At 36.4% G+C, this 19,094-nt stretch overlaps 1 protein-coding gene across 1 annotated transcript in view; it reads left to right on the forward strand.

Annotated features, from left to right (window-relative positions):
- The window catches only part of POLQ (polymerase (DNA directed), theta), a 69,775-nt gene that overhangs the window by 16,601 nt on the left and 34,080 nt on the right, over positions 1–19,094 (forward strand). The window contains 8 exon segments of the mRNA XM_004675174.1: positions 1,771–1,975; positions 2,311–2,450; positions 4,277–4,470; positions 5,535–5,659; positions 8,775–9,018; positions 12,295–15,365; positions 16,588–16,731; positions 17,701–17,897. Coding sequence (XP_004675231.1) covers positions 1,771–1,975; positions 2,311–2,450; positions 4,277–4,470; positions 5,535–5,659; positions 8,775–9,018; positions 12,295–15,365; positions 16,588–16,731; positions 17,701–17,897 — 4,320 coding nt within the window.

Raw genomic sequence — 19,094 nt, forward strand, 5'->3', positions numbered from 1 at the left:
AAAAAAAAAAAAAAACACTGTACAAAAAAAAAAAGCCTTTCTTTTGTGTTTCTTTGTTTTATATAGTTATTTCCTAGAGTTTTAAAGCTAGTGCTGTATTAATTTCAAAAGTGGATTAAAGCCCAAATGCCGGATCTTTTTATTTTTAGCTATTTTTGAATTTATGAAACAGGTGATAAAAATGGACACTAGTTCCTTACTTCATATATTACCCATTGACTTTAAGCTCAAATTACAAATATATAAGGTTAGAAGTTTCATTTAACAGGGAAAGATCTCAAGTGACAAATTAAAACTTTTGCTGAGATCCTTAAGGTATTTCATGATTTATCCAGAAAAGTTTTCTGTTCATACATTAGCATGCCTTGATACTAGTTTCAGAATTGGTGGAGGGAATACTTAATTTATTCCCCCATTAGATCTCATTTTGGGAAAAAAGTAAATAATTGATTTTAAATAGGATTAATAAAGATCAAAAGAAGGCACTCTCACAGACTAAAAATTTTTTTTTATTTCCTAAGTCAAAAATTTTTGCCATTTATACAGCAGATTTTTATCTAGGAGTTTACCTATGACTATATTTCTTAAGTTATATCAAATATACAACATTTTTTATAGCACTATTGGTATAATAAAAGACGGCAAATAATTAGAATTTGTTAATATTAAATGAATCTTTGTAAATCTGTACTTTGTGCTTAGTAAAAAGAATGAGATAGCACTGTTCAGGGTGACTTGGATTGTTTTTAATATATATTAAATGAATGATTATAAGATATAAGTTAGTAATAAATATAATAGACTATTGTGGGAATGTGATATCTACAATACATAGTCATTTTTTTCTATTCCTACTTCTACCCTACACTTGTATGAGAAGCATATCTAAGTGCCCACCTATTTGAGAAGAATGATAAGTTTTGATTTGGTTCATGGTCATTAGCCAGCAAAACCTCCCTTATGTGTGTTATTAGTTCCTGCATTTCAAATAAATATGTATTAATTTCATATTGTTATACCCACTTTTTTTTAAAAAAAAAAAGACTTATTTGTGCATATATAACCGGGGTACAGGCCAAAGGTGCAGGGGCAGTGAGAGGATTCACCAGAGACAGTGGGGAGCAGAACAGGCAGATCATCCATGTACATTACTGAAGGGAATAGCAGATGTGTCAGTAGAGGTCTGCCTTGCCATGTGGTCACCTCAGGGGCAGGCTGGGATCGAACTCATGTGGAAGTGGCCTTAGCTTCTTAAGTGCTATGCTTTAACCTGCTACGCCACCAGGGATGGCCCTGTATCCACTTTTAAAGAAAACTTTTCATGCTGTCAGTAGTTGTTACTTATGAGTGATAACAGAGAAGAGTCAATACAGAGTATTTACATTAAGGTAACAAGACTATTTTAAGAAAACCAAATCATTTCTTTTACATAATGAACCTCTACATGTCTTCATTAAAAAATTACAGGGGCCCTCCCTGATGGCCCAGCGGGTTAAAGCACAGCACTGGGAAGCTAAAGCCACTTACGCATGAGTTCCATTCCTCCTGCATGCCCTGGAGGAATGCCATGGCCTGGCAGACCTCTCCTGACCCACCCCCTGCTCTCCTCAGCAGTGTACTTCCTCTATCTGCCTGTTCTGCTCCCCACTCTGTCTCTGGTGAAGCCTCTCGTTGCCCCTGAGCCTCTGGCCTGTACCCCAGCTCTGTATGCACAAATAAAGAAATCTTAAAAAAAAAAAACAGTTACAGAAAATTTCATTTTCCTGCCAGATAATAGTTGGTGGTGTGGCAAGTACATCACAAGAAATGCAAACTTATGCTTCTTGCACATTTTTGGCTGCAAGTATGAAAGAAGGGAAGCAAGAAATTAAAAAAAATGAAGCAGCAAATCAACTTGGAGCAATTGAGGGCTGTGTAATGTGGCTCCTGAAAAATGAATTCATCCAGATTACTGAAACTACTGATGGAACAGAAGGTAAATATTACTTCTTCATTGTAATTTACTCACTTTTTCATTTCTAAGACTGCTTAGTAAAATGAAAATTAACTTTTCAAATAGTATAAAAAGAAACTGATTTTTCAAGCTTTCTATCAGCTCATTTTTGGTAAGACAGTATTGTGTTAAGAAACAGACTATTAGTAGAATGTGCTCACAAATGCCATACGTCATGCAAAATTGTTTGTAAAATTTATTAGAACTTAAAAGGTTAATTATAAAATATAGACAGAGGTTTTTTTTTTTTTGCTTTTTAATTTTTGTTTTAATTTTTAACATTTGTTCTTTTACTTATCCACGCCACTCCAAACCAGGAAGGTACCATCCAACACATCTTGGTTCAGCAACTCTTTCTTCCTCACTCTCTCCAATTGATACTTTAGACATTTTTGCTGACCTCCAAAGAGCAATGAAGGGCTTTGTTTTAGAGAATGATCTACATATTGTCTATCTGGTAAGTTATTTTCTTATTCACAAACACTATTGTGTTAGTGAAAACAGGGGAAAATTGTATTATACAGCTTTGATCATCAGAAATAAGGGAACATCTTGTCTATTTTTCCTGACAAGGATTGTTGTGGTAGAATAAAGGTAAAATAGGTTTTTTTTAAATGACCCAAATGTGTAGTCATCTTTTAATCTATTTGTCTACCTACCTATTTTCTTCAATCTCCTTTCATGGATTTGAGGTGACTTTCATTTATAAAATTATATATTTTATAAGGTAATAACAAAAGACAATGATATATCAAGAAATTAAAGCTAAGGTCATATGTAAAACTCAAAACAGAGGTCGCTACATAGCATGTACATCATTAAGTTATGTGTGTGGTTGCAATGGCTAACTTTCATTCTGGGCTTTCTAGCAATTACAGCTTGAATCCTGAACATTTAAACAATGTGGTGAATATGAATATTGATTCCTCCCTGTTTTCCTTGGAAGTCATATAAAATACTTAAGATTGTAATGAATATCAAAGTAGTGATAGTAAAGTATCTATGGTTAAAATTCTTGGATTCTGTATATTTATTTTGTTATTTAGTGGCCTCTTTTCATGTTGTCCTGGCAGTGAGTTGTTTTTGTTTTAAACAAACTTTCCAATAATTTAGTGGCGGAGCAGGAAAAGATCATTACAGCTACTGTCCAACAAAAAAAAAATTATTCTTGGTTGCACACACATTCATAATATTCATCATTCTCAGCTGGTAGGTCTGGCTTATATATGTGCTCACTATAACCTCTTTATGTCAAAGAAAAGAAAAACAGAACTGCCAAGATGCATATGAGGAGCACATAGCAAAACAATTGAGTGCCTCCACAGAATCCTTTTTTTTAAAAAAATTGCTTATTATAAAGTCATACTTTCCATTTTATAGAGTCATCAATGCTTGAGAGTTAAACGAGTGTAAAAAGGAGAACATATAACTTAGGGGTGTCACTTCAGTGAGCAAATGGAGGAACATGGTAACACTTCTCATCATTTTGGACAGGTGTAGACACAGAAAAGGATTATTGCCACTGCTTACATACTTTCACAGTATTGTCTTTGCCTTTCAAAACTTTGAATTAACATGGTTAGTATGAATTTTGTACTCCACACGGTATTGGGAGGTCAGTAAGCACTTGCTGAAGCACATGGCAGATCCACACTTTGGTAGTTTTATTCCATACTGAAAGAATGTCCTCAAATCTGACAGAGACCACAGCCCTACAGATCACTTCCTCAACCATGAACTGTCACCCCAGTGTGATCAGGATGAGATTCTTCTATCATTGGGATGCCAAGCCCTTCTACAGCAGGATGATCCTCCCTTCTTTGAAGAGTTGGACATTACTGGCCTGTTGGCTCCTGTGGGACAAATCATAAGGCTGGTTCCAGGAGGCAGAGGTCCCAATCTGTTCAACTATGTCAGTAGTTGAGGCTGCCAGTGGTTCTCCTGTCAGTAGTTGAGGCTGCCAGTGGTTCTCCTGGAGTACCTGAAAATGTAATTGTCCTATAGTTGATGCTCAACTGGTTCAGAACCTCCTCTTGCTGCTCTGACTCTTGTTTTTTCCTTATTATCTTTCTATATATTGATTTCTCCATTCTGATCATAGTCCCCACATCCAATTTGTTGTTTATTCTCTTGCCACTAACATCACCCTGTGATGTTTTGAAGTTTCTACGTAAAGGAGGTATTACCACATTTTGAAGTTTTTCTAAATACTATGGCTTTTGTTTTTGCTATGAAGTTTATATTTGACACTTTTAGCTGACTTTTGACTTTTCTTCCCTTTAGGTTACACCTATGTTTGAGGATTGGGTTACTATTGATTGGTATCAATATTTCTGTTTATGGGAGAAGTTACCAACATCTATGAAACGGGTGGCAGAGCTAGTAGGAGTTGAAGAAAGGTTCTTGGCTCACTGTGTGAAAGGGAAAGGAGTAGCCAGAACTGAGAGACAGCATCGGCAGATGGCTGTTCATAAAAGGTAAAGTTCAAGAAACCTGGACTATCCTCAGTGTTCAGTATGTTGCCGCTTTGTCATTCAGATCTAAGTTTTGACTGAGTGTAGTAAAAATTCTCACTTTCCTATATTTATTGAAATTTTGATTTTTCCTTGCAATTTATAGTTTACAAGCCTTGATGTATGAAGACCTTAGTATTTAATTACTTCTTTTTCTTACATAAGCTGTAAATCAGAGCTGCCACTTTCTGTGGCTTCACTCAAGGATTTACTTTGTATCATCCTTCAAAGTGCTTTATTAACAGTAAGAAGACAAATTAAAAGATTTAGGTGGGGAAATTGCACAGGCTTTCAGCTTTTTTACAAAACAAAATGAAATTTTTAATATAACTTTAGTTTTGGGCCCTCTCTGGTGGTGCAACAGGTTAATATGCACAGCACTATGTAGCAATCCACAGCTGGGGGTTTCATCCCCGGCCAGGGAAGTGACCCACATGGTGTGACAGATCTCTCCTGTCCTGCCTGCTGCTCCCCTCAACAGTATATTTCAGTACATTGCCTGTTGTGCTCCCCATTCTGTCTCTGGTGAATTCTCTCATACACGCCCCACACCTCTGGACTGTACCCCAGTTCGTGTATACATAAATTTAGTGTTATTTTACAACATAATCAAGTACATATTTTTTAAAGATCATCATTGATATTGTTCCCTGACAAATCAAACTAGTATTAATAATTCTATCATTGTATCAAAATAGGATTAGATGATCATGTATCTACGTACTGTTATAAAATTCTGTGTCATACTTGATCCAAGTCTTCTTGAAATTAGTATTAAAAATGGAGGAAGTATTTTGTTATGCAGATAATAGTTTCTGCTGTAGTACTTACCAATGTATGTCAAATTTATTTTATGAACCTTAAGCTCACTCTGTCTACTATTTCTATATCTCATTGGAACTCTTCAGAGTTATAAATCATCTTTACCTTTTTGGTTTTTAGTTATTTTATATATATTTACATATATTGTGTACTTCGTGGTAGACCTGAATGATTGCTAATCATACTTTTGGTGATTTACATTCCAGGTTTTTCACCAGTCTTGTGCTACTGGATTTAATCAGTGAAGTTCCCTTAAAGGAAATTAATCGGAAATTTGGATGCAATCGTGGACAGATTCAATCTTTACAACAATCAGCAGCTATTTATGCAGGTCAGTTTATCAAGGGTTTCCACATTTACTTCAGACCCTGCTTTGAGGTCAAGTTAAGATTTACTTTTTTCCAAATACCATTATTAGAGATTTCTCTCAAAGTGAAGGGATCCTGTCAAGGAATAACTTTTATATAGTCCCTGCCATTGTCAGAATACCTAAAACAGTGGTTCCTTTGGACTTAGCTATTCTGTTTGACAGCTAACTGTCTGGACCTTTTCGTTCCTTTTTGTTTTGTGCTTGTTTTCATTCTTGTTTGTAAAGAAGAAATGGACACAGACTTCTGATGAGACAAGGTGTCACTCTATTCATCAGGTTATTGATTAGTACAAACTGAGGATACAAATGGACAGAGATTTCTACTACTCTCTTACTATTCTATATATTATCTCCTTTAAAGAATCACTGGTCTGTTAATAAAATTAAACCCATATCCTCTAAACTAGGGGGATGTGGAAGTATTGGGTTTTAGGCCTTTAAGGAAGAAATACCTTGGCTGTCAGGTTATATATGTATGTATATATGTATGTGTGTATGTCAGGTTATATACACGTGTGCATGTCAGGTTATATACATGCATGTGTGTGTGTATATAAATATAAGCTGGAGGCTTGTGATTGTGTGTACAAATAAAAGAGTATTGAGAGAGGCACTATGAAACTATTTGCAGTCACTGCAATGAGTTGAATCCTGTATCAGGGAACTGACCCAGATGATAAAGCATACCTCTCATCTCAACTACTCCCCTTAGTATATTTAAGTCAGTCCGCCTGTTCTGTTTCCCACTTTGTGGGAAACACTCCCTCTCTGGCCATATAGCACCCATGCTCTTATATGTATAAATAAATAAACTAAATCTTTAAGGTGAGAGAGATTTACCCCTTCAACTTACTGGCATCAAGATTGCCTCCAAAGCTCATTTTCTCATAGGGACGTGCTTTCCTTAAAGCCACTTGGCTATTCTGGCCTTTTTACTTCAGAGGATCTAGCTCTTGAATTGGGAAACCTGTCCTATTTAAGGTTACATATTACTGTTACTTAAATTTATTTAATTTTTTTTTAATATTTATTTATATATACATACAGAACTGGGGTAGAGGCCAGAAGTGCAGGGGCGGTGAGAGGCTTCACCAGAGACAGAGTGAGGAGCAGAATAGGTAGATCGATAAAGCACACGGCTGAGGGGAGCAGCAGGAGGGTCAGGAGAGGTCTGCCGCGCCATGTGGGTCATCTCTGGGGCAGGGATCGAACTTATGCTGAAGTGGCTTTAGCTTCTTAGTGCTGTGCTTTAACCTGCTGCGCCACCAGGGCTCGAGTCCTATTTACTTATTTTTTTAAAGATTTATTTGTTGACACACGCAGAACTGGGACACAGGCCAGAGGAGCTGGGGCAATGAGAGGATTCACCAGAGACAGAGTGAGGAGCAGAACAGGCAGATTGATGAAGTACACTGCTGAGGTAGGGTAGGTGTGGATCACCTCCCTGGCCAGCGATAGAACTCATGCTGAAGCATATGCTGCTAGCTTCATAGTGCTAGCTTCAACCTGTTGCACCACCAGAAAGGACCCAGTGTTATTTTTTTTTTAACACCATTAACATAACTTTTTAAAAATATCATTCTTCATTTTGTGCATTTCTCCAGCTCAGCTGTATTCCCATGGGACCCGATGTTACTTAAATTAAAAAAAACTACACGCACAGCTTCATCTTTTGTAGTTTGCTTAACACTTAAATATTTAAATTAGCACTGTATTTCCTTTAGGTGAAAAGAATTCCTTGCCTGTTTTTATTTTTTACTTATTTTTAACTATTTATGCATACAGGAACTGGGGTACAGACCATAGGTGTGGGGTGATAAGGGGGCCCACTAGAGACAGAGTGGGGAACAGAACAGGGAGACCAACCAATACACTGCCAAGGGGAGCAGCAGGTGACACAGGAGAGGTCTGCTGCGCCATGTGGGTCACCTCCCTAGCCAGGCATGGAACATATGCTGCAGTGGCTGTGGATAACTTCATATTGCTGTACTTAACCCTTTGCACTACCAGGGAAACCCCTCCTTGCCTGTTTTTAATAGTTTTTCTTCCTTGAAAGAATAAAGGAACTGGGCCCTCCCTGGTGGCACAGCAGGTTAAAGCACAACACTAAGAAGCTAAAGCCACTTCAGCATTCATTCGATCCCCGCCTGGAGGTGACCCACATGGTGCAGCAGACCTCTTCTGACCCGCCCACTGCTTCCCTCAGCAGTGCACTTCTTCGATCTGCCTGCTCAGCTCCCCACTGTCTCTGAATCCTCCCACCACCCCTGTACCTCTGGCCTGTACCCCAGTTCTGTATGCATAAATAAATAAATCTTATAAATAAAAAAAAAAAAGGAACTAAGAGTAAGACAGAGGAGTGAACTAGAGTGAGGACTTTTTGTTTATATGATGGCATAATTAAGAAAAAGTGAGGTGAGGGCCTTCCTGGTAGTGTAAGGGTTAAAGACGTGCTATCAAACTATTGCCAGCCACTATAGCACAAATTCAGTCCCCAGTCCTGCCAAAGAGGTGACCCACATGGCACAAAAGACCTCTCCTGTCTCGCCTCTTGCTCCCCTGAGCAATTATACATTGGTAGATCTACCTGTTCTGCTCCCTGTTCTGTCTGGCGATTCCTCTCACCCCCTGCACTACTGGCATGCACCCCAGTTCTGAATCACTAGAGACAGAATAAGGAGCAGAACAGGAAATGGAATGAAATATACTGCAGAGGATAGAAGCAGGCAAGACAGGAGAAGTCTGCTGCACAATGTAAGGTCACTTGAGTGCTGCAGTGGCTGCCGACAGCCTCAGAGTGCTGTGCTTTAACCCATTGAGTCACCAGAGAGGACCCTAAATAAATAATTCTTTAAAAAAAAATAAGTGAGGTGACATTTAATGTGTTTTACATTAATGGGCTAAATTGATTCTTAATATGGTCTTATTTCTGTTAACTTACATCCTCAGGTGTGTTAAGCTTTACAGTTTTTTAGGGAGAAAAGAAACAGTAATGAAACAAAAGTATATCAAATAGAAATGGAGAAACTGTCTATAAAGGAATGTTAATTCAGTAAATCTTCTATGAATAATTTAGGAATGATTACAGTATTTTCCAACCGCCTTGGCTGGCACAACATGGAGCTACTGCTTTCCCAGTTTCAGAAGCGTCTTACATTTGGTATTCAAAGGGAGCTGTGTGACCTGATCCGGGTGTCCTTACTTAATGCACAACGAGCCAGGGTGCTTTATGCTTCTGGTTTTCTTACGGTGGCAGATCTTGCCAGAGCAAAGATTGCTGAGGTGGAGACTGTTCTGAAAAATGCTGTGCCTTTCAAAAGGTAAGAAACTGTTGTCCACAAAGGGCTAATAAATGAAAAAGCATGTCTGTAAGTGGTAGATAATTCATTAAAATAATTTTCTTTTAGGTAGTGTCATAACACATTTGGTATAAATGAGAGAGCTGCCTATTTTTTCCCTCTTGAGTATTACTTTTATTTTGTGTATATTTTAAAAATATTTCATTACCAAATAGGTTTTTCTAAAAATACCATTGTTCTTTTATAGAAAGATTGAATAAAGTTTCTGATGCTTTCTGCTGATGGATTTTGATTTTCACTATATAATCAGTGCTCAACTAGACTTTATTTAGGCAAAAGCACTTTAATATCTACCCATTTTGAATGTTCTTTGAAACACTGATACCTCAAAAACAGTTTGTGAGAACAGGATTCCTTGGTGTGTGTGTGTGTATGTGTGACAGATTCATTTGAATGGGCAGGACTCAGCATATAATCAAAGAGTTATTTTCTCAATCACTACTCTTTGAACTTAACTCTTACACGAAATCCTGATCCTGTAATTGTTTAAGTAGTTTCAGGTATTAACATCGTTATTTTCAAGTATTAAACTTTTGTCTAAGTGGGCCCTCCCAGTTGGCGCAACAGGTTAGGACACAGCACTGCAAGCTGGCTGCAGCCACTTTAGTGCAAATTTGATCCCTGGTCCCAGAGGTGACCCACATGGCGTGGCAGACCTCTCCTGACCTGCCTCCTGCTCCCCTCCCTCATTAGTGTATTTCGTTGATCTGCCTGTTCTGTTCCCCACTCTGTCTCTGGTGAAGACTTTTACCGCCCCTGCACCTCTGGCTTGTACCCTAGTTCTGTATGAATAAATAAATCTTTTAAAAAAAATGTGTAAGTTAAAACATCACCTTAATTTCTAGTTCAATTTAGGCCTAACATAGACTGTGAAACTTGTAATATATATGGGAGGGGGTGGGGCAGTCAAGGACCAGAACTACTTTACATCATGGGTTCTGCTTCCTGCATTCCAACACATACAGCTCCATCAGTTTCTGTTGGAGCATACACTTTAGCCAGCATAGCTGTCGGGGCATAGCTATTTCTATGTCTAGATTTTGAAGGATGGAGTCATCTAGAGCCTTACTTATGCAACCCAAGTAGAGGACTCTTGTAGAGGATGTTACTGAAGATAGCACATTGATTTGGCCACCTCCATGATCACAAATCAGAAGAGCAACTGGGTCTGTTTTTTTTTTTCCTTTGGGTTGTAACTCTGATCTAAAGTATGCTTTAAACTCACTTTAGTGGCTTCCCTCGTGACACACAGGAGTTAAAGACCAGTTTTATCAAGCTATTGCCAGCCACTGTAGCAAGAGTTCGATCCCTGATGGGCCAACGAGGTGACCCACATGGCACAATCAACCTCTCTCCTGTTGTGCCCACTACTCACCTCAGCAGTGTTATTTCAGTACATCTGCCATTCTGATCCTCACTCTGTCTCTTCTGAATCCTCTCAACTCCCGCACCTCTCACCTACACCGCAGCCCTTGTATACGTAAATAAATAAACCTTTAAAAATAAAAAATAAAATAAAGCCACTCTAAAGGTGTTGATTGCCTCAGAACCTCCAAATATTTTTCACAGAATCTTTGGATAAATTCACTCTTGCTCTGAAAAATGTACTAATATCAGGTTCTGTAGATGAAAAAAAATTCAGGTGTGGGTGTATCTCTATGGTAACATGATAACACATCACACTTAACTCTTCCAGCAAGTCTTCTGAAGGCAGTACATGTTTTTAACAACTTAATTAGAAAAAAGGCAACACATTTTGGAATCAAATCTGTATTATGCTAAGGCTGTCACCTGCTATAACTATGCAACTTCTGAAATTCAGAACCTTTGTTGATTATGTGCCTCCTCATTTGACATACTGAGGCCCACTATTCTATAGTTTTCTTATCAAAAATATAACAAAGCTTATCATAAAGAAACACCAGGCAAACCTAAACTGAGAGATATTCCTCAAAATAATGGATAGTATTCCTCAAACATCAATATCATAAAAAACAAAGACTGAGGAGCTGCTTCTAGATAAAGGAGGCTAAAAGATGTGATAACTAAATGTACCACTTGATTTAGATTCTATTAGAAAAAGAAAGTAAGTGCAACAATTGGTAAAACTGGAGTAACATGTAGATTACATATAATATTGTAATATTCATTTTCTGACTTGAAACTGCCGCCTTTTAATATGTATGTAAGAGTTAAAAAATATATCATTGGGCTTCCCTGGGGGCACAGGGGTTAAAGTCTCAGTGCTTTCAAGCTATCCCAGCCTCTGCTGTTTGAGGTCATCCCCAGGCTAGGGAGATGACCCACCTGGTCCATCAGACCTCTCCTGTTTTCCCCTTTGTAGTGTATTTCAGTAAATGCGCCTGTTCTGCTACCTACTCTGTCTGATGAGTCCTCTACCTCCCTATTCTTCTGGTGTACACTCCAGTTCTTGTATGTGCAAGTAAAAATACTTGAAAACTAGCATTTAGATACATGTGTATATTAATAATCAATTTTCATATTTATGTTTCTTCAATTAGCTCCTAGATAATGATTTTTAAAACAGTTGTGCATATGTAGATTCCAAACTGCCTTGCAGAATGGAGTTTACCATGTGGCTTTCTCACTAGCCTATTAACCCACAGCCTTGCTAATGAAATACTGTTAGAGGTTTTCTTTTTTACCACAATGCTAACTGTGAAATTGTATTTCAACATGGTATTAATGTGCATTTCTCCAGATGTGAGAGAGTGTTTTTTCATGTTTCAGAATAATTTTGCTTTGTCTTTGTGAATTATCTGGTTATTTTAATATACTATGTACCAGCTGATAAACACTGCATTTTAAACATAAGTTCTTTTAGGAGCATATTTATTCCCCTCTTGTTTAGTACTATTTAGTTCCCAGAACAACTTATGTTCATGCTTATCAAATATTTCTTGTACTGGGCTTCCCTGGTGGCCTAGGGGTTAAGTCTCAGTGTTATCACCACCACAGCCTGTGTTTAATCCACAGACTAGGAGCTGACTTACATTGCACAATAGACCACTCCTGTCTGCTGGCTGTTCCCCTTACCAGTGTATTTCAATAAATCCTCCTACTGTGCTGTTTTCTGTTTCTAGTGAATCTGCTCATGGCCCCCACCTCTGGCCTAAGCCCCAGTTTTCCTACAAATAAAGAAATATTTTTCTAATTTATTTTTGTGTTAAAGAGTGAATATATTTCTTTTCCTGGTTTTTTTTTTTTTTTTTACAGTGCACGAAGGGCAGTGGATGAGGAAGAGGAAGAAGTTGAAGAACGACGGAACATGCGAACGATTTGGGTGACTGGCAAAAAAGGTTTAACTGAAAGGGAAGCAGCAGCTCTAATAGTGGAAGAAGCCAATATGATTCTGCAGCAGGACTTAGTTGAAATGGGAGTACAATGGAATATCCATTCCCTTTTAAAATCTAATGCACAATCATTGCCTAGCAGTGAATCAGAAGAAAAGGAATCCACATTTACACCTCAAGCTAAGCGTTCTTGTAAAAGGATATCAAAGAAAATCAGTAACAGCATAGTTCATGATTCTTCTGTTAAGCATTCATTAAATACAGTGCAAGATTTAGATAAAAGTAGAGAGCGCACAAATTCCTTTTGTTCTAAATTCCAAGATGGGGATCAACAACATCAGGTACATTCCATTTCCAGAGAAAGAAAATGGGCTTCTTTGAATATAAGTAAAAAGAAGCTAGGAACCTCTCTGAATGAGAGAAAAACAAGCACTAAGAAAGTTGGTCAGGCTCTCTCATCTAAAAAAACAAAAAATGAAGCTTTGAGTTTTACTTCACAAAAGATGAGTACAACCTTTCATTTCCAGAAACAAAGAAAGCATGTGAAATCACCCAGAAACAACAGCCATAAGAAAGACACTGGAAAGTATAGAATTGATGTACAAGAACAGAGCGTATCTAATCACATTTGTTGTGAAAATTCATTTACCTCAGATGAAAAGAATATGAAATTTAGAAGTCCAGATCCATTTGCTAAAACTGTATCTTTTTGTACTGAAGAAAAATATAGCGAAACATCAGAAGCAAAACAATATTGTTCACAAAGCAGAAAAACAAACAATGATATTCCTGTGGAACATTTTATCATAGAGCCCCAGAATAAATCAGTGGCTTGTCAAGCCACTAGTGTGGTCACTGAAAGTGGAAGAGAATTAGCTATTGTTGAGACAGAAAACGTAAACAAAGTTCTAAAACAAAATGATTCAAGAAACCAGTATGCTTATATGAAAGACCATGACATCTGTCCTATTAACCAGTGTCTGGAAAAACATTCTGATGAACAGATAAATGCATATACCAAAGAGAAAAAGATATTAGAGAGACAAATGCCCTGTAAGACATTTGTGAGGAGTAATGTAAATAGAGACTCAGATGTTACCAAATATGAAAGTATAAAATTTAATGCTGAGGAAAATAAGTCAAATATGTGCCAAGTACTAGATGATAAAATAAGCAACACTAAGAAATCCAGTGGATTGTTTCTATCCTCTGGAGCATTTGGCAAATCAGGAGGCCAGCATGAGAATTTTCTAAATATCTGTGGAATGCAAGAAAAAAAAAATGCTTGTGTAGCAAACAAAGGTAAAAATAGTCATGCTTCTGACATAAGTTTAGTTCTCTGTGATTTTGAAGACAGCTTCTATTTGGATACTCAGTCAGAGAAAATAATACAACAGATAACTGCAAATACCAAAGAATTAACTAAGGAAACTAATCTGTCAACAGGGATGATGCAAAAAAAGGTAGAAAAACAGAATTCATTGAACTCTTCACAGAATGGAATTCACAATATTTTTCCTGATGAACAACTTTCTCCAGTAGTGACAACTAGAGATCATTTGGAAGTTAACAATGTGGATACTATGAAACTAGGTAATAATTCACTTGAGGTTAATATCTGGACTCCAGAAAGCCCAGTTTTTCTTTCTCCAATACTACTGGGAGGAAATGGTTCTTGTTTTAAAGGGAACGAACTTTCTGTTACTGACTCCCAATTAAACAGTTTTCTTCAAGGTTTTCGCACACAAGAAGCTACAAAACCACTTACACCTCCAGGTCCTCAAAAGAGTACTCCCACTGGTATAGAAGTGGAATGTCTGTCAGTTCCTGAAACAAGTTTGAATTTGAGTGATAGTTTCCTATTTGACAGTTTCAGTGATGACTGCCAAGTAAAAGAACAGCCTCTTCATGGGCAAGCAACAGAACTTCTTTCTTCTGAAATAAAATCAACCCATTACAGTGAAGGCCCAATAAAACAATCAAGTATGAATGAGAATCAAGATAATCGTCAGCAGTTAACTTACCACAGTGATGAGTCTCTTATATTTTCAGAAATGGATTCTGCTCCGATGGTTGAAGGTTTGGACAATGTAGCTATATTTCCTGACCAAGAGAAGCATAATACTGCAGTATCTCTTAGAGCAGTAGAATTCACTGATACAGCAATTATAGGTAATGACTATTCCCAAAGAGAAGTAATTGGAGATAAAGAAGGAAGTTCTCAAAAATACATGTTTACTGGAATAAGACAAAATAATTCATTGATATGGTCAGGGACGTCAATTGATTTAAGTCCAGGACTACAAATGATTTTAGATAAAGTGCCCAGTCCTCTAGGAAATGAAAAGCTAAAATTAACCGCTATAAACTTACCTAATTTGAGTGCAAATAATGTGGAATTAGAGGACAAACAAGAAGTAATTTCAAATTTGGAGCCAAACCAAATATATGGAATTTCATTTTCCCCTGATACTGCAGTAAAAAACCAGACTCAGGAGATACAGCCCAATGCCATTCACAGTGAAAGCTCACTTCTGTTGCCTTGGAAAGAAAATGGTGTCATTGATGATAATGGTCTTATTCCTCCTACACCTACTCCAACTTCTGCTATTAAACTGACATTTCCAGGTATTCTTGGAACATCTTCCATAAAACTTAAGAATAGTACTTTACTACTTGGTGAAAATTTTTCATGTGACTCGGATATTAAAAACCACGATGTAAATCCAGAGAGAAGAAATGTCTTCAAAGCTGACAGTCCCGCTAGAGACACAAGCTTTTCAAGACAGTTGTCACAGGATGAGTCACAGTTAACACCATCCTCATGCAGTTCAGGAAGTTTGACTATAATTGATGTAGCAAGTAACCAGACACTCTTTCAAACATTCATTAAGGAGTGGCAATGCAAGAAGCGATTTTCCATCTCACTAGCTTGTGAAAAAATCAGTCATTTGACATCTTGTAAAAGTTCTATTGGTGGTAGATTTAAACAAGGTAAGGCTTGTTTTCAGTCTTCAGTTCTTTTCTATGTAAAACTGGGGTGAGGTGGGACTAGACTTTTCAGTACAGGATATTAAATGTACTAAATTTAGTCAAAATTTAAGAAATTATTCTGCATGGGTTGACATATAAGGTCAACTTTGTTATTCAGTCTTACTGGATTAAAAATAATTGCTTGCCAACATAGGTGGAAGAGCTTAAACACTGATGCCAGGAAGACTGAAAAAAATGCAAACCACTGCTATTCTGGTTGATTCAGTGCTATGCCTGGGGGTCTAATAAGACCTATCTTGGCCTGAGACTTTTTCAGGTCTTCAGGTAGCTGTCCACTTCGGTGACTATCCAGAATTATCTCAAAATAGAATTTGTATCTCTCCTGATGGTAGTTATGAACTCTACCAAAATGATCCCAAAACTGTGAAGAGCTCTTCTAGGAGAGAATTGAAACTTTTGGTCAAAGAATGCCATATATTTCTGCCTTCGTGACTAAAGATTCTGTATCATGAGAAATAGCTTTAGTTAGCTTGACAACTTATGGAAATAAATTTGATCATCTTACTTAAATTTCTATTTATGACTGAATTTGTTCATAAAGATTTGAGTATTTTATTTTTAATTCATGGGACAGATGTTAATGTCAGAGTTTATGTACTTTTAGTGTTGATTTAATATTTTATATTCTTTCATTTAACAAGCAATTCTAGCACATTTTCTGTGCTTGAGGTTAAAGAGATAAAAAAATTCACTTAAATTCAATATGCACTAGATAATGTTCCAGGTATTGGGGAAAAAAATTATAAATAAATTGGGTCTTAATGTGTGTCTTTGTAAAATCAGTAAAATATTATTTTAGAAACAATATTGACATCAAATAGTTCCTCACTAAGAAATAAGATTCTTTTCCTGGAGTTTCTTAGTTTTAAGTATACTGAATTTGCTATAAAATTTTTGTAGGGTACAAATAGTCTTATTTGAGATACAGAAATTCAAATTTTTTAATTTAATATTCATTTTATTCATTATTGTAAATCTATTGTACCTTAAGATATCTTTGGTAGATCATTCATAATGACAGTTAATTGATGGAAAGCCTAGAATCATATATACAATTAAATACTATTGAAATAATGTATATTTTAGGAATCTGGAAATTTTGTCAAATTTTTATTATTGTTTTTTAAAATGTTCACTGTACTGAACTTTCACTTTTATTTAGTTAATTCACTTCAGAAAACCCCTAGTAGAAATGATGGATTTCCTGTTAAAGGTTGTGATGACCTCTTGGTTGTTGGACTGGCAGTATGCTGGGGTGGAAGAGATGCCTATTATCTTTCCTTGGAAACAGAACAAAAGCCAAATTGTGGTAAGTAATTGCTATTTGACCAAGTCACTATAGTGTGCCCTTGTAATGCACGCTCTATCAGGATAGGGATTTATTTGAAGATTTCCTGATAATTAGCCAGAATTTCCTTTTAGGATTAAAGTAATTTTTCTTTTGTATAGTGGCAAGTATATAGATTATTTCATGTATTAACTAGAATGTTTTGAGAAGCACTACTTTCAACTCTTCTCCACTTGTCACAGTTGGGCTATTAATGCTTTGCTTTTTCTTGGGGTAGTAGAGCCTCAAGATCTCCTGGTCACCTTTAGGGTTGGCTGTTGCAAATTAGATCCAAGTTTTTCAGAGATTTTTTCCTCCAGTTGACTGGGTCTGAAATGTATTTAGAGGTAGTCATGAGCTAAAACATCTATAACAGTTGAACCACAGTCTTTTAACTTTAAAGGATTGGTTTAGAAATAACTTGTAATCTTATTATGCTTGTTGGGTACGAAACTGGTTGATTGGTTTTAGACAGGAACACAATTAGTTTAGAAATATTTCAAAGGATGCCATGTAATGTCTGTTCTTGAGTAAGCATTAAATATTTTCAGGAATATGTGCCTTGGTAAGTTACTTTAACTTCCATTTCTTTTTAGATAAAAATTGTTAATTTGAATCTTCCTTTATAAGAAGCTTCTTAAATTTCATTTTAAAATGCCTTTTACATCTTTAACTCCTCATTTGGAGGACCATAATTTTATTTTTAGGCATCTTAAGATTTAGAATTTCCCCCCAAATAATTAGAGCATTATAAATCATCTGTGCCAAATCATAATTTTTAGATTATGAAGTGCTTTATCTACATAGCCAATATGTCCTGAATTAGATCATGGTGAGTTAATTGGTTACATGGAATTAGACCCTTAGGCTCCTGAGTCCTATTCTGTCTTTCCACTAAAAATTGCTACTTCAAATTAATATATGTAATTTTTATTCTTGTTGTTAAAGAAATTAGTGCCAGTTTGGTCCCTCCTTCTCTGGATCCAACTCTGACTGTGAAAGACAGAATGTGGCACCTTCAATCCTGTTTTCAAAAGGAATCTGATAAAGAAAGTTCTGTTATCATCTATGACTTCATCCAGAATTATAAAATCCTTCTTCTGTCTTGTGGTATCTCCCTGGAACGAAGTTATGAAGACCCTAAGGTTCCATGTCTCGTTTATATTTTATGTATTTGAAAAAAAATTTTTTTAATGTTAAGGTTAACTATTCAATGACTTATCTTCAACAAGGCAGTAACTTCCTTTTTTCAGTTTAACTTTTTAAAAGTAGTTCTTTCTTTATGCAGTGATGTTATCCACCCAGAACAGATTATGTAACAGATGCCTCTATGCAGATTTTTAAAAAAATAATTTGACATGTAATAGCAGGTGTTTCAAGTATTCATGAAGATAGAGGCAGAAAGTAGGAAAAATGTGTAGATAAAATGCAAAAAATAATAGTTGGGACAAATAGTAGTTAGCTAGGGGTAGATCACCTTCTTAGCCCATTTGAACTTTTCTAGGTAATAACATAGTAAGATACATCAAAATGACTTGAGTTATTAAGAATCTGTTGCATTATAAACTTAACAGTATATCTTCAGAAGACATTTATGTATACAGTATCATGACCCTCAAAGAGCTCAGAGCATTTCCCTTCCTCCTCACTGAGATTGGATACATAACATATGGAATATTAACTTATGAATTAAGGAATGATACTATTTTACAGTAGTCTCATTTTTATTTTAGTTTCTTTAGCTATTTTATGCAAAGATTTTCAAAGGTAGTAGCAGATAAACTAAAGAAACTATCCTAGTCCAGGTTTCAACCCAAGCTTGTTTATATTTGAATAACGTGTAGCCTCCAAACTGACCATTATGGGATATAAAGGTTTTCACTTAATTTTGACGTTCCAGAGTCAAAAATGAAAATAAGGGCAAAATGAACAAAGCAGATCAGATTTATATAGTACCCTTTTGCATAAACTACTTGAATTATTTCATAATTGGTAATATGGTTTTTTTTTTAAGATGTATTTATTTATGCATACAGAGCTGGGGTACAAGCCAGAGGTGCAGGGGCGGTGAGAGGATTCACCAGAGATAGAGCAGAACAGGCCTACTGACAAAGTAGGGGAGCAGCAGGCAGGTCAGGAGAGGTCTGCCGGATATTGTGGATCACCTCTGGATCTCATGCTGCAGTTACTTTAGCTTCTCAGTGCTGTGATTTAACCTGCTGCACCATCAGGGAGAGTCCGGTGTTTTTGATGCAAGATAGACTACTTATAAAACCAAACGTTTATAAAAACATTTGCCAATTTTTACTTCAAACTATTTTAATACTATCCTATAAAACTTT

The sequence above is a fragment of the Condylura cristata genome, unplaced genomic scaffold (genome assembly GCF_000260355.1).
Source record: "Condylura cristata isolate star-nosed mole 26May11 unplaced genomic scaffold, ConCri1.0 scaffold00003, whole genome shotgun sequence".
In the NCBI taxonomy this organism is placed as follows: Eukaryota; Metazoa; Chordata; class Mammalia; order Eulipotyphla; family Talpidae; genus Condylura; species Condylura cristata.